The following is a 14608-nucleotide window of genomic DNA, read 5'->3' on the forward strand; positions in this document are numbered from 1 at the left end:
GTGTCCAACTTGTACATGCCATTAGTGAGTGTAATGTGACACTCGACCATGGATAAACATGACCTTCCCCAAGACACAGGCTGACGTGGTAGTACCTCCCCTCTGGCTCGGGTTGAGCCTTCCAGCGGGGTCAAGCTCCCATCATCGACTCCATCCTAAGTACATCTGGCTAGCTTCGCAATGTATCACATTGTGAGCTTAGATCTGCTATTTTCAAATCGTCGAATCGTCGAATAATGTATATAGTGACAAGACAAACAGCTCCTTCAGGTGTACACTAACCACTTCAGCTGAAGTGGTATAGTGTACACTGTAGGCTACATTTAGTAATAATAATCCAAATCTACAAAGTATTAAAATAAAGCTTTCAAATAATTGCAGTGGATTGAAAGTACAATATTTGCCTCTGAGATGTAGTGGATTAGAAGTAAAAGAAGTATTGAAATATGGAAATACTCCAGTAAAGTAAAAGCTCCTCAATAGGGGTGGTGAGGGGTCACCACCATGCCATCTTGTGGTGGACATTTTCTCAAAATTAGATTTTTGCCACAGACATACAAAATAAGTGGTCACTGGTCAATAGGCCTAGTAAGGTGTCTCCAGGCCGAGGAAACTTTTTAAATATTGCCAGAAACCATAGGCAGAGAATGGGGAAGGCTGCCTTCCGAAGGCAGCTATTAAACAGTTGTACATTTAATCTAGTCATATTAGCCAACATAATTGTGCACCTTGTCACCTTCACTATTTTATTCTATTCTATTCTATTCTATTCTATTCTATTTTATTTACCCTGTCATATAGTTGTTATATGCATAGAGTTGTATGACACCATCACTGTCTATTGCACAATGCAAATGCATCATGCAGAATGAATGGTTGTGTTATTATACGTGTAAATATGTTATTGACTAATTAACTGTATCGTTATTATAAAATTAAAAAATATATGAAATTCAAATAAGCAAAAAATAAATTTAAATAAGAAGCCCCTTTGAAGCCAGTCGAACCAGAGTGGAACCATGAGTGGAACGTGATAATAGTAGTATGCGCATTGCGCATGCGCCGTGGTGGCATTCACACAACTGCATCAAGCAAACATGGCGGCGGCCGTCGACAGTGTTGTGAAAGTGTAAGTTTACCCTTTTTTATTGGAGAACAAGAACTACAACACCGATAAGGTTATGAATGCAGATTAAAGTAACAAGAGCCCAGGCGGCCTGAAAAATGCAAATGCCGCATTCGTGGCCTCGCAAGACAGCAATGATCCCCCAGAGGGTAACATTAGCTAACTGTGCTAGTCGTGCTAGCCGTGGTCAGCAATGTATTGAAATGATGCTACCACTGAGTAGCTCTTTTTCTTGACAAATTAGCCAGGCAGTGAAGTGCTTTGATAGTTTTAATTCGCGACAAACATCACATTATTACTAGCTGATGGTTCAAACACAAATAGGAATGTTAGTGATTTGTCAGCCTGCCTGTCGCATTTTTTAAGATGAAAGGGATGTGCTAATAAGCCACCTTTTGTTCTGAATATGCTCGCAGCACCGCTGCGCTAGTCTTATCACAATGGAAACACAATGATTTTAATTGTTACATCTAAAAGGTGTCACTCTTTGCTGTCGTTTATTCAGAAACGAGGGAAATGGAACATATCTATCTAGAACAGAACGTATATACTAGCATTTTACTGGTATGGGTAATGGGTATTACTATTTTTGGTATGTTGTGGTAAATGTATTTTTTAGGTACAAGTACAACCGACGTAAGTGTAGTCTTTTTCTGGTTTTAATACCATTGCAAAAAATATATAAACCCCACTTTAAGTGCTAATATATGTTCTGCTATTTTCACCACATTTGACATCTCTTTTACAAATTAAAAAAAAAAGTTGAGGTATTTGTTCCAAAATATCTTCAGTCCCTACTACCTATCACCCTGTCCTACTTATTCTAAACTCTACTTCCAATAATAATCTGTTCATCACTGGGAGTCGGACTGATTATCTTATTTCTTCCGCATTTCAGACTGGGCGAGCAGTATTACAAAGATGCTATGGAGCAGTGTCATAGCTACAATGCCCGCCTGTGTGCAGAGCGCAGCATCCTTATGCCTTTCCTGGACTCTCAGACCGGCGTGGCCCAATCTAACTGCTACATCTGGATGGAGAAGAGGCACAGGAGTGCAGGTCGGTGTTTTTGCAAGAGAAATCAGCAACCAGGTCTATGTAAACTAGCCCAAAAGAAGCGCCTGTTAGGCCACATGAGCAGTGAACACTGTAAAAAAAAATCACACCCGTATGAAGTGAGGGGCGCTCTTACCATTGTACTTCATTCATTCATTGTCAATGGGGATTTAATCTTTGTAGGACAAAATTAGCCGATTTTCTCCATTCATTGTCAATGGCATTTAATGTTTGTGTTAGGACAAAAATCTACACTATAGCTGAATATAGGAGGGGGCTAGCGTCCCTCAAAAATCTATACACACATTGGTTATTTGAAAGTAGACAATCTACTGTACAAGCTTGTAGAATGTCTATTTCTTTTCTTCTAAATGTGATAACAGATTTATGGGTCCCGTTCCCTTATTCCTCTTTGCCTTTGTTGAAGTGAATTTAAGATCAGTCCTATTTCTTTTTTTTTTTTTTTTTTTTTTTTTTGCGGCTTACGCCTTTTATTGATTTTTGAAGGGACAGACAGTAGGCTGACAGGAAACGGGAGAGAGATGGGGGGGATGACATGCAGTAAAGGCCGTGTCGGGTCCGGGAGTCGAACCCGCGGCACACTGCGACTGGATTACCAGTCCGGTGCCCAGACCGTTACGCTACGGCCTGGGCCGATCAGTCCTATTTCAACCATACAAATGCATCTGCGCTGTGAGCTTGTAGATCTGTAATTTTTTTATGTTTGAAAACTACACATCGGCATGCTTAATTGCAGGAAACGGTCCAAGGACTTTTACATTCTGTTTGACTAGAGGGACATATCTTTAGTTACTCCCTCAAGCTCATCTTACCAGTGTGTGTTGTTAACCACTTGAACCCCAGCAACCCTATTCTGGGTTGAGCCCTCAGGCAAAAATAGCAGTTCTACAAGCCCACAACGCATTACAATGCTTGTAGATCCGCTATACATTTGGTGTAGTGTAGACGAAGAAAACGGTCCAAAGTTGTAACTTGTAACTCAGTCAGATCTGTTTTGCTAAGAATAGAGGGTTTAAGTGGTTAATTTATTTGAACAGGTGTGGCTCCAGGGCAGCTCTATACCTACCCAGCCCGCCGTTGGAGAAAGAAGAGACGTGCCCACCCTCCTGAGGATCCACGGCTGGCCTTCCCGCCTCTTAAAACAGGTATTTGAAACATTCAGCTAGCCTTCCTGTCCAGTAGCCTTTTCTTTTGTCCCCTCACAAATTTAGTTTTGGGTATATAACTGACTTCTGTTGTTATATAGTGGCTATAACTAAAAATACATCGCATGGATGCACCTGGGATGTATCCTCAGTGATGTTTGCTGAGGTCAACCGGGTTTCGGGTCTTCCAACATCATATTGCCGGGTTTGATCAAATCTTACATCCCAGTAGCTACTCTCGATCAGTCCATCAGGGAATGTGAAAGGCCACACAATCCGTTGCTCCGCAACTACTCTGCCGGGACTGGGAGGCTGGGAACACCAAATTCTGGCGCGTGGAAGGACTAGGCTCTGTGGGTTGACTCCTGTCCGGGCCCCTCCTACGTCTCACCAGGTCCACTCCTGCTCTCACCAGGCCCAGGACCTATGCGTTGCACCAGACTCCCAGCACCAGGCACTCTATTCAGGAGTGGTGGATTATAATTGCCCTCCTAAAGGCCTCACCGAGGTTTGTTGGGCTTCCTCCTCACGGAGGACACAGGCTGGGGCGCTAACCCATACTCCTCACCCGGGTGCCGTCTGCTTTCCGGCTGTCACCCGTCTCTCCGGTGGTCACCAGACTATACCTGGTTGTCACATGGCAACTAACTACAGAAGTTATCTAACGGCACTTTTCATAATAGATTAGGTGATTCTCTTTAAAGAACAAAGATGTTTGTTATTTATCTAATTTATGTGTGTTTATTTGTGTAATTTTCGGAGTGTCTATTGCTGTGATTTGATCTGCTCTGCTTCATTTAGGGTGGGGTAGTCCTGACACACACACAGGATGTTAGGTCGCCTTTCCTCCCCGCAATTACACAAAATTGGCGACACCCCCTTCTGTGACGAACACGGAACTAAATAACAAAAAAAAAAAACCTTGCTAAACCACCAGATGACACCGTGGCATAGCCGACGACATTAGCCTTTCAATCCTGGTGCCTCGGGTTCGAATCCTTCTCATCAGTGTTAATTTTAAGGTTTTTTTGAAAGTCTGCCCACATTGTGAGAAAAGACTATAGCGGTAAGAAAATACCATAGCTGTTACAATGACGGAGGCGCGTCGTCTCGAGCGAGTCGTCGTGCTGAACATTGTGAAGGCTGCTAGATCCGACTCGGCGCTGTTCGAGTTATGTACCGATCCGTAAATTATTACCCCCCCCAGACAATGTCAGAGCCAATCAATATTTCCCACCATGGAGGAAAGATGGGCAGTGCTGTCCTCCTTGAATGTGATGCATAGGGGCAGAGCAGTTCCTGCGTGCGTCACAGGAGGAGACGTCGCCAATTGTGTGTGATATCGGGGAGGAAATGCACACACAGGACAGAAATCTGCTGTATGCACAGCTTTGTGTGTTTACCACGAAATGTGATGATTTGATTGGCTGATGTATGATAAGAGTGCCCCTCACTTCACACAAGTGTGATTCTTAATACACCAATTAGTACATTGAATGTATCATCTCACATGAAGCAACGTGCCACCAATCCAATACTGAAATAAATCCGTAAATAAAAAGGTGAATATTTGGTTTACGAATATGGTTTATATTATATTATAAATATGATGATCGCTAATAATTGGCATTTCATAACACTTAAGTTGTCTACTGTCTTGCTACCCCCACCCGTGGCCAATCACCCAAATCACTGCACTGAGGTTGTATTGAATATCCCACATCAACTCCGAGCAGCAAATGAGAGCCAAACATAATGGATGCATGATAGTCGGCAGCCCCCGTCTCTTTGATTCTGTGGTGTGTTTTTGTGTTGGTCTATTCGCTTTTTTGTCTCTTCTTTTGTGCGTGTTCACACACAGCTGACGTGGAGCTGGGTCTGAAGCGTGATGCCTTGGGTGCAGCGGATGGCAGCAGCCTGGAAGCCTTGCTGAAGGGGGAGCCCCTGGAAAGGAGAGGGGGTTTGTCAGATCACCGTGGCCCTGAGGATGACCAGGCCGTAGCCGAGCCTGCTGCCGCCGCCTCCGCATCCACCCACACTTCCTCTGGACGTATCCGCAAGGTCAGGCTTTTGGGATCCCAATTGGGCAGCCCCATGAGTTTCTATGGTTCCTGAGAGTTGGCTTGATTGGTCTTTAATGGTTCTGTAGGTTGTAAGTCTGTACTGAGTACTGTGCTTCCATCACTAATCTTGGTTCCCGATTTTGCTGACGCTTTGCAGAGAGTCTTGGACCATGATGACTATCTGGATGACTTGGATGACGACGACTTTGAGGACGAGACTCCTAAGAGGCGAGGCAAGAGCAAGTCCAAGGTGAATTTCATATTTCATCCTCTGAGCATGCTGTGGTTTAAAAATGCAGCATTTCGTGTTATTGTATGTACTGTATTTGTTGTTTTATTCTATTGCATGTCAAGCCCAGATGACAAGTGTTATTTGTTTTAAGTTTGTCTTTGCCAAATTGTGTGTGGGTGTGTGGTGTCTTTTCTCCTGGGTTTCTGCAGAGTCGCAGTGAGAGGAACGGCAAGAAGAAAACTGAAGCAGCTGCTGCAGCTCTGGAAGAGAGGGACAAACCTTATGCCTGTGACAGTAAGTGAAATGTGTGTGTGTGTGTATGTGCGCACGTACTGACGTACTGTATGTGCAATGCATGTCAGAGAGGGACAGTTGTGTGCTTAGTTGTGCGGGATCCTTTTTCGTTCTTTTTTGTGTGTATGAATGTAAAAAGCAAGACGCATCATTATCTGTAAAAGAACAGCCTGCTGCTATGCATGCTTTGATTTGAAAGAGCTCATCAGGAACTGCTACAAGTTTGACAACATAGGAAGTGGAGCAGCCACACAATATTTTTGTTCTGCTTTTCGTTTGTTCTGCTTTTCGTTTTTCAAGTTCAAAGTTATAACCTTAAAAATAAACAAATACCGTAACACTGCTATATAACCGTGTATGTGTGTGTCAGTTTGTGGGAAGCGCTACAAGAACCGACCGGGCCTGAGCTACCACTACACACACTCTCACCTGGCAGAGGAGGAGGGCGAGGACCGAGAGGAGATCGAGGCACCACCCACTCCTCGCCAGCCTGAAGAACAGAAGAGTGAGTCTCACTCAATGTTGAGAGAGAGAGGGGTGCATACAGTATGTGCATGCGTGCAAGTGTTTGTGCGCTTGCAAAGGGGCAGTCTCTTCTCTTTTTTTTCGTCCCCTCAAACTATTATTTTGAAGCACATACAAATCCCAATGGAAAAACTCTGAACTAACAGACTTGATGGTATACCCTCTGTTTTCCACTGAACAAAGCTGGAGGATTATAGCCTGGTTTCCAGCCTGATTCACTGCGTTCTGTGAATTTGTTTTGTCATTCCGCAATGAGTCTGGCCATCTACCTGTTTGACTCGTATTTCATAACGTCACTTGTTACGTAGCAACGTTGTTGCTGATAAGTGATCAGCCAGCTCCACTCTGTCCATGCTCACTGTTGAAATAATTAGCGCCATTACTCAAGTCTTGGAACTGGCGCTAATTATTTTGACACGTGTAAGGCGTTGACACTATGGAACGTAAATAAAATGTTGGGGTATGTGGTATTTGCTTTCGAGTTGCCCAAGTCTACATATGAGTGAGGATACACGAGATATATATATATATATATATATATATATATATAGCTATAAACACAACACGAGATCACAACACTGGTATCGGTATTCGGTATCTGCTAACACAGAAATTGTGGGATCGGATCGGGAACGAAAATCGGGACATCCCTAGTAAAAAGTAATTGATTCAGTAGTCCACTATGTCAGATTCAGTAGTACAAAAAAACTGCCGTCTGTGTGGGTGAGTTTAGGGGACGTTGGCAATAGCAGTAGCTGTGCATTGAATGACGTCAAACTGGTGTTTGTGTCCCAACCCGCACCACAGACCAATTGGAAGCCTCGGGTCGATTCTCAGTTTTGGCATGTCCCGGCAGTCCCGGCAGCCTACTTTGGAGATAGGTAGATGGCGAAGTGACAAAACAAAATCATGGAATGCAGTAGTAGGATTAGGGTTCCCAGCACTTATACTCTGTTTGTCAATAAAGCTGTTGCATTACATCTATTATCTTTGGCATATCCAATGCTGTGGTAGTACATTTCCCAGATTTGATTAGTCCCATAAAAGGCACAGTGCATTTGGCTGACATGGCATTCAAGAGGTTGGTAAAACAAATACTCTCATGAAGGTGTTGATTTGTAGGCTACACTAGACTACATTTTAGATGTAGGACTTCCCTGCAATAGCTGCACGCCCCTCAAAACATTAATACATAACATAAGATACATAATAAAATTTAGACATTATTGTATAGATACGATTATAATATCATTTGATACATTTTTTAGATGAGGAGACAGATCGCCGTGTAGTGAATTGTGTTTTTGTTTTCTGCCCTTGTTCTCAGCACCTAAAAAGGGTCCAAATGGACTGGCCCTACCAAACGACTACTGTGACTTCTGTCTGGGAGACTCTACCCTAAACCAGAAGACTGGCCAATCAGAGGAGCTTGTGTCTTGCTCTGATTGTGGACGCTCGGGTATGGACCAATATGTGTTTGCTTATTGCACTTACCTTTTGTGTTACCCATTCATTATCGGCGGAGCCAAACAGCTATGCAACCTATAAAACCATGATGTTTTTTAATGAACTTAGTCAATCATGTTTCATTGTTTTTACTGCGTCTCCTTGTATTCTGAAAATGTCTCCATCCTCACCTAAACCACCAGGACACCCAACATGCCTACAGTTCACAGCAGTGATGATGGCTGCAGTGAAGACCTACCGCTGGCAGTGCATCGAGTGCAAGTGCTGCAATGTCTGTGGCACCTCTGAGAATGATGTGAGCACTTCATCTTCCTTTCCAGTGCTATGCACATAATCATCTGTGCTTTATCACAATGGCAATAAAGTTAACACTACTACTAAAGAGGGTGCAAAATAAAATGCATTCCTGTTTTATGCCAAAAAAAGGAAATGGGTCTACTCTTAAGAAATTGTGTTTTCATCATAATAGGGAATTCGTTTTAATCACCCTAGGGAATTCGTTTTAATCACCCTAAGATGCATTACTGCAAATATGTAGTGCATGTAATGATGCATGTAAAAACCAGAGAATTAGTTAATTGACCAGCTCCACTTAAACTAATCTCATATGGACAGGACATTTAGGTCCCCTTTTGTTTGTAAGCTGTGTTGCCCAATAAAGTTGTCATTTTTGAGCCTCTCCTATATACAGGTTTAATGTTTGTTTTAAAAACGCCATTGACAATGAAGGGAAAATTTGCGTCATATTGTCTCTTTATTGTTAATGGCATTTAATGTTTGTGTTGGCACCGTTTGTTTTACATCACCTAATCAACATGAGTTAGACTTTAATATTAGCACCGCTCACTTCACACGGGTGTGATTTTTATACTTTATCTCATGCCGTCTCTTGTTTACAGGACCAACTGTTGTTCTGCGATGACTGCGACAGAGGCTACCACATGTACTGTCTCAGCCCCCCTATGACCGAGCCCCCAGAGGGTACGTTTTGAAACTGAAATTACATGGTTGGGCCGATAAGTAGTAGAAGTCTGAAAGTCTGGCACTATACTTAATGACAGCCATTTTTGTGTGCGTATTCAGGGAGCTGGAGTTGCCACCTCTGCCTGGCTTTGCTGAAGGACAAGGCCTCCATATACCAGCAGAACCAGAGCTCTGCCCCCGAGTGATTGTCGCTACAACAAGGTTCACCCTCGGCAATGGGAACCCATTACTCCCAGTCCGCTGCTGCAGGGGCTCCGTCCACATACGGCCTCGCCTCATAAAGAATCAACTACAGAAGCATTGTTTTCATCTACTGCTTCAAAAGGGGTGGGGGATCATTCCAACATAGACCAACAAATAACTTAATTTATCATTATTGCCCTGTCAGTCAAGACCCCAAGCAAGGTGTGCTTTCAGAAAATTAACAGTCACACACACACACACACACACACACACACACACACGTGCGTGCGCACACTCTGTATATGAGAACTGTGCATGAGGTGGAAAGTTAAAGGCATCAACGAATGCCAGGTGATCATTTGATCACATACCCGTAGCCATATTTATTCACCAAGGCAATGAGAAAATGGCATTTGATTAACTAGCAAGGTGGACTGCTAACGGTTTGTTTTGTTGCCAAATATCTATTTTTAACTCACTGGATGGGGACGAAAGAAAACCATCAAACAAATGGGTTTTCAATATAGATCCCATTTACAAGGGATATTGTTATTACTAGTGGACTTTTGTAGTGGCGTTTGTCTGCGTACCTCTGTTCAAAGCGTTTCTATATTGGAGAGGTCTTCTCTGTTGGTGCCAAGGTACCTAGTCTGAAATAATCATTGTCATCACTTCATTATATGATATCACTCTGCTGCTCTGGATGGTTATTCTCAAAGGCATTTTTGGTCATCTATATTTTATTCATAATCACTGAGACAGAGATTACTTAAATATGCCTTTGGATAAAGCAGAGCCCTATTCTTGTGGCTAGACTCTAGTTTTGAGCTAATCATGTTATGTGGACTCTTCCTCAACAAAGATAGAAAGGCATTCAGCTGATGAGACAACTTTTGTCAATGGAAGTGCTTGAGTATTGCCATAATAATCCACTTGGCTCAATGGTGTCACTTAACGACCTTGTTTAGGGATGATTTTTTCCTTTTCTTTTTGTGCCAATTATTAACCTCAAGATTCAAGACCTACACACCTACTTTTTATATTTTTGCCATTATGGTTGAAAAGGCCAAAAGCCAGGACAGTTAGTTTTGATTTGTGTCTAGTTACCTGAATCTCTTGATATCAGACTTTTGTGTCAATGAACTTATCTGGCACTGAAACCCTTTTCAAGAAATCATGTGTCCCCCAAGCATCAATCCCATAACTTTATATATATATATATATATACACACACATATATAAAAAGACCTTGAGAAATCCATTGCTGTCAGACTGGTGACTCTAGATTGAATGGTCACGTCTTGTTGATTATGTAACCGCTTTTATCATTTCTTTGTCCCACTGAGGTAGATTTGCATGCAAATCACACCCATATGAATGCACACAGACACTCAGACTATTATTTTTATTTTATTTTTTACATTTTGTATACCGTATATTACTTGATATTCCATTGGTATTGGGAGTTTTTCTAGTATTTTGTAAAGTATACAGTATAGTTAACAGCTTAAATTGAGGGGGGGGGGGCACTAATGCATTGTATGTATTGTATTGACTTTTTCTATTTTGTTATGACGGTGACATGTCTGAATTTCTTTTGTGGTTCTGATTCCATAATATGAGTATTTGTACTGGTAAAATGTACTTTGTCGTACTTTTATTTTTTACATTTCTTTTGGTATTGAAACTGATTTAGCGCTACTAAAATAAAAAAAATATCCATGTATCTGAATTACAACTGATTTTTTGTATGTTATGTTACAACTTCAACGCATTTTACTGGATCCACTTTTACCTGTGTTGATCCTGCGGTTATTTGCGTCCTAGTCGCCCTGCCCTGTCCCCTGTGTACCAACCAGTTGCGACTTTGGAGTCTCTCCGAAGTCTGTCCAGGTGACGAGCAAACGGATTATATTAAAAATGCATAGCCTTTATTTTCACGCGAGTTGTCATGGAAGCATGCCCAACATGACACCAGCAGTACCATCAATGCATGTACAGCCTAATGCATACAGCACCAAAAATGAAGATTGGATTAATTGCTTAACACTTTTGGAGAAGCTAGAACAGAGGTAAGAGGCTAACCTAAGGCTGGTCAAAATATATATCCTTAACTAATTGTTGTATAGCATATAATTCTATATTAATGTTTCACACTATCTTGCTGGCTGCTGATCAAAGATCAAGTAGGCTACCAAGGTCACACGGCCAAATATTACAGATTATGCTACATTGCTACTAAAAAGGCTGATTTTAAGATCATTTATACGTAGACTAATATTTCATCAGTTTGAGTTCAAGAGTTGAAGAGATAGGCCTATCAGTTGGTCAAACATTAGAAATGGGTAGGCCTGTTCATTATGCATATGGTGCATTGTAAGGGTTTCACATGGTGTGACATCACGTTTTGGGATTTTTGAGCGGTGCCTCTTGAAAATTAGACAAGAAAACATGTTTAAATCATTGTTTAACATGGGCGTCAATGGGAAATTGTGACATCAACTATTTCAGCATTTTTCAATATGTTCCTCTAATTGGATTTCTTTGTTTGTGTTGCAATTTGTTTGAGGTTGACCCCCTTTTTTTGTTAGATTGCCTATACTAGACCCCCTTTCCACCGGTTCAGTTCTTTTTGGTTCTTAGTCCAGCCAGAGCTCCAAAATTGGTGGGAAAAACTAGACATATATTAAATTGTTTATAGGATCAATACAAGTAAATTAATACATGATACCCTTCCACAGTAGTAGCTTATTCATATTTTCGATTATTTTGTACATTTACATAATGCCTCATTTGCATATTTAAAAGTGTAAAATGTGTAATACAATAAATCATTGTCAGTGTCAAGATCCACGTGAGAAAATAGACCTGCGAGCAAAGTACACGGAAGCAAACCGTCAAGTAAAGAAAAATGCAAGAGGTGACAAAAGGCGATTCATTCATGACATGACAGAAGAAGCAGAAATGGCAGCCAGGCAGAAAAACATGAAGAGACTGTATGAAATAACACGGACTCTGTCAGGGAAGAACGCCAACCCAAGTAAGCCAGTAAAGGAAAAGAACGGCAAGACCATCACCAGCGATGCAGAACAGAGATGCCGGTGGGTGGAACACTTCAAGGAAGTCCTAAACCGACCACCTCCATTGACTGTTCCCAATATACCACCAGCAACTGAACAGCTTAATGTGAATACCAACCCCCCAACCAAAGCCGAAATCATCAAGGCCATCAAAAAGATGAAGAACGGCAAGGCTGGGGGTCCAGATGGCATCCCGCCTGAGGCACTCACGGCAGACCCAACAACCGCAGCAAAGATGCTACAGCCCCTCCTACAAAAGATCTGGGAGCAGGAACAAGTCCCAGCAGACTGGAGGCGAGGCCACCTGGTCAAACTACCCAAAAAAGGCGACTTGTCGCAATGTGGTAATTGGCGAGGGATCATGCTCCTATCTGTCCCCAGCAAGGTCCTGACCAGAGTCATCCTGGATAGATTGAGGGAAGCCCTGGACAAGAGATTAAGACCAGAGCAAGCAGGGTTTCGCCAGGACAGGTCCTGTACAGACCACATCGCTACTCTGCGTATGATAATCGAACAGTCCATTGAATGGCAGACTCCTCTCTACCTAACATTTGTGGATTTTGAGAAGGCCTTCGACAGCGTGGACCGAGATACCATCTGGAAGCTGATGCAACACTACGGAATCCCTCAGAAACTCATCAACATCATCCAACAGCTGTATGAGGACTCCGACTGTCAAATCATCCACAATGGAAAGCTAACTTGCCCTCTTGAAGTTAAGACCGGGGTGAGACAAGGCTGCATGCTCTCACCAACAATTTTCTTGATGGCCATCGACTGGATCATGAAAAACACAACCATGGCCAGTAAGACTGGCATCCAGTGGACCCTCACGCAACAACTTGAAGACCTTGACTTTGCAGACGATATATGTCTTCTTTCTCACAAACACCAACACGCACAGTCAAAGTAAACACTACTCTCCGAAGAGGCAGCAAAGACTGGCCTCAAGATAAATGTGAAAAGGACAGAACTCATGAAGGTCAACAACAAACAGGATCTCCCAGTCCAACTACAGGGAGACAACCTCAAAGAGACTGACCGCTTCACATATCTCGGGAGCATACTGGGCAAGGATGGTGGATCAGACGATGACATCAAAAGCAGAACAAACAAGGCCAGACACGTTTTCACCACACTACGACCCATCTGGAACTCCAAGGCACTGTCCCTCCATAATAAAATCAGAATATTTAACACCAACGTCAAGTCAGTTCTCCTCTATGGATCAGAGACATGGAGAGTGACAAACACTACCACCAACAAACTCCAGACATTTGTCAACAGGTGCTTAAGGCGCATTCTGAACATCAGGTGGCCTGATAAAATATCAAATGCCAGCCTGTTGGAGAAAACCAACCAAAGCGCCATCAGCCAGGATGTGAAGAAGAGAAAGTGGGGGTGGATTGGACATACCCTCCGAAAACCTACTGACAACATCACTAGGCAAGCACTGGACTGGAACCCACAGGGCAAAAGAAAAGTGGGGAGGCCAAACAGACCTGGAGAAGATCAGTGGAGAGTGAGGCAAAGTCGACCGGATTATCGTGGGCCCAGCTGAAGAAAACTGCTCAAAACAGAGTCCGATGGCGGGGTGTGATTGCGGCCCTATGCTCCACTTAGGAGCCTACAGGAATAAGTCAGTAAGTCAAGTAGAGGTCAGTCTAATTGTAGGGCAAACGCAAACTGTTCCGGAGTTTGGAGGCTACAAATGCAAAGTATGCTCAACCAATTTGGGAGAACCACTCATAAACTGGTCAGTGACTGAGTGACCTTGCTGGGAGGCCAGTGAGATACGTTGGAGCTAGCCCATTTAAAGATTTGTAGGCAAATCATAAAATCAACCCTTAAACATACAGGGAGCAGTAGGGGGCAATTATTCACGACGAGCTGCAGGATTCTGGACCAACTGCACAAGTGCACGTGTGAGAGGCAAGACTAACAACACGAAGGGCATTACAATTACAGTAGTCAAGTCGGGTCACGATAAAAGCATATTAGCTCTATCATACCAATTAAATGAAAATCAACTTGACCTTAGATAAGAACCGAGAAACCTTTAGAAAAATTGAAAGAAAGTGCCAGCTTGTTTATTTGGTCTGGGAAAGTGGATTCAAATATCGAGTTTTGTTTGGGTTCTTTATACTTGACAACACACTTGGGAGTAGTTTGTATCAGCAGCTTTAGTAGGAATGAACGAACAGGCATGAGCAGTAGGCCTACATCACACATGTCAACAACACATCCCAACAATTCTTTTCACCCAGTGTCAATTACTACACTCCCTCTGCCAACCTGGGGAGAGCAACAACCTGGGGAGAGGACTGACCTCATGCTTCCTTAAAATTCAATCCATGGGGAGTCCAAGCCGCTTCTTTTCACCTGACAGGCAGCCTCTGTAGATAGCTTTAAAGCACAGCTCAAGACCTATT

General features: G+C 42.7%; 1 protein-coding gene across 1 annotated transcript; it reads left to right on the plus strand.

Annotated features, from left to right (window-relative positions):
• Positions 1-1077: 1077 nt before the first annotated feature.
• On the plus strand, positions 1078-10828 carry dpf2l (D4, zinc and double PHD fingers family 2, like). The gene is made up of 11 exons (XM_083786120.1): positions 1078-1129; positions 2025-2185; positions 3241-3348; positions 5210-5409; positions 5569-5661; positions 5853-5937; positions 6308-6442; positions 7790-7921; positions 8112-8224; positions 8829-8910; positions 9013-10828. The coding sequence occupies exons 1-11, from the start codon at positions 1098-1100 to the stop codon at positions 9096-9098; spliced, it is 1227 nt and encodes a 408-aa protein (XP_083642246.1). The 5' UTR covers positions 1078-1097; the 3' UTR covers positions 9099-10828.
• The last annotated feature ends 3780 nt before the right edge of the window (positions 10829-14608 follow it).

The sequence above is a fragment of the Protomyctophum parallelum genome (genome assembly GCF_964188405.1).
Source record: "Protomyctophum parallelum genome assembly, chromosome: 16".
Taxonomy (NCBI): domain Eukaryota; kingdom Metazoa; phylum Chordata; class Actinopteri; order Myctophiformes; family Myctophidae; genus Protomyctophum; species Protomyctophum parallelum.

Coding starts and splice junctions, on each gene's coding strand:
- dpf2l (XM_083786120.1), top strand. CDS start 1,098: ATGGCGGCGGCCGTCGACAGTGTTGTGAAAGT. Junction 5,938..6,307: donor CAAACCTTATGCCTGTGACA/GTAAGTGAAATG, acceptor TGTGTGTGTCAG/TTTGTGGGAAGCGCTACAAG. Junction 6,443..7,789: donor CCAGCCTGAAGAACAGAAGA/GTGAGTCTCACT, acceptor CCTTGTTCTCAG/CACCTAAAAAGGGTCCAAAT.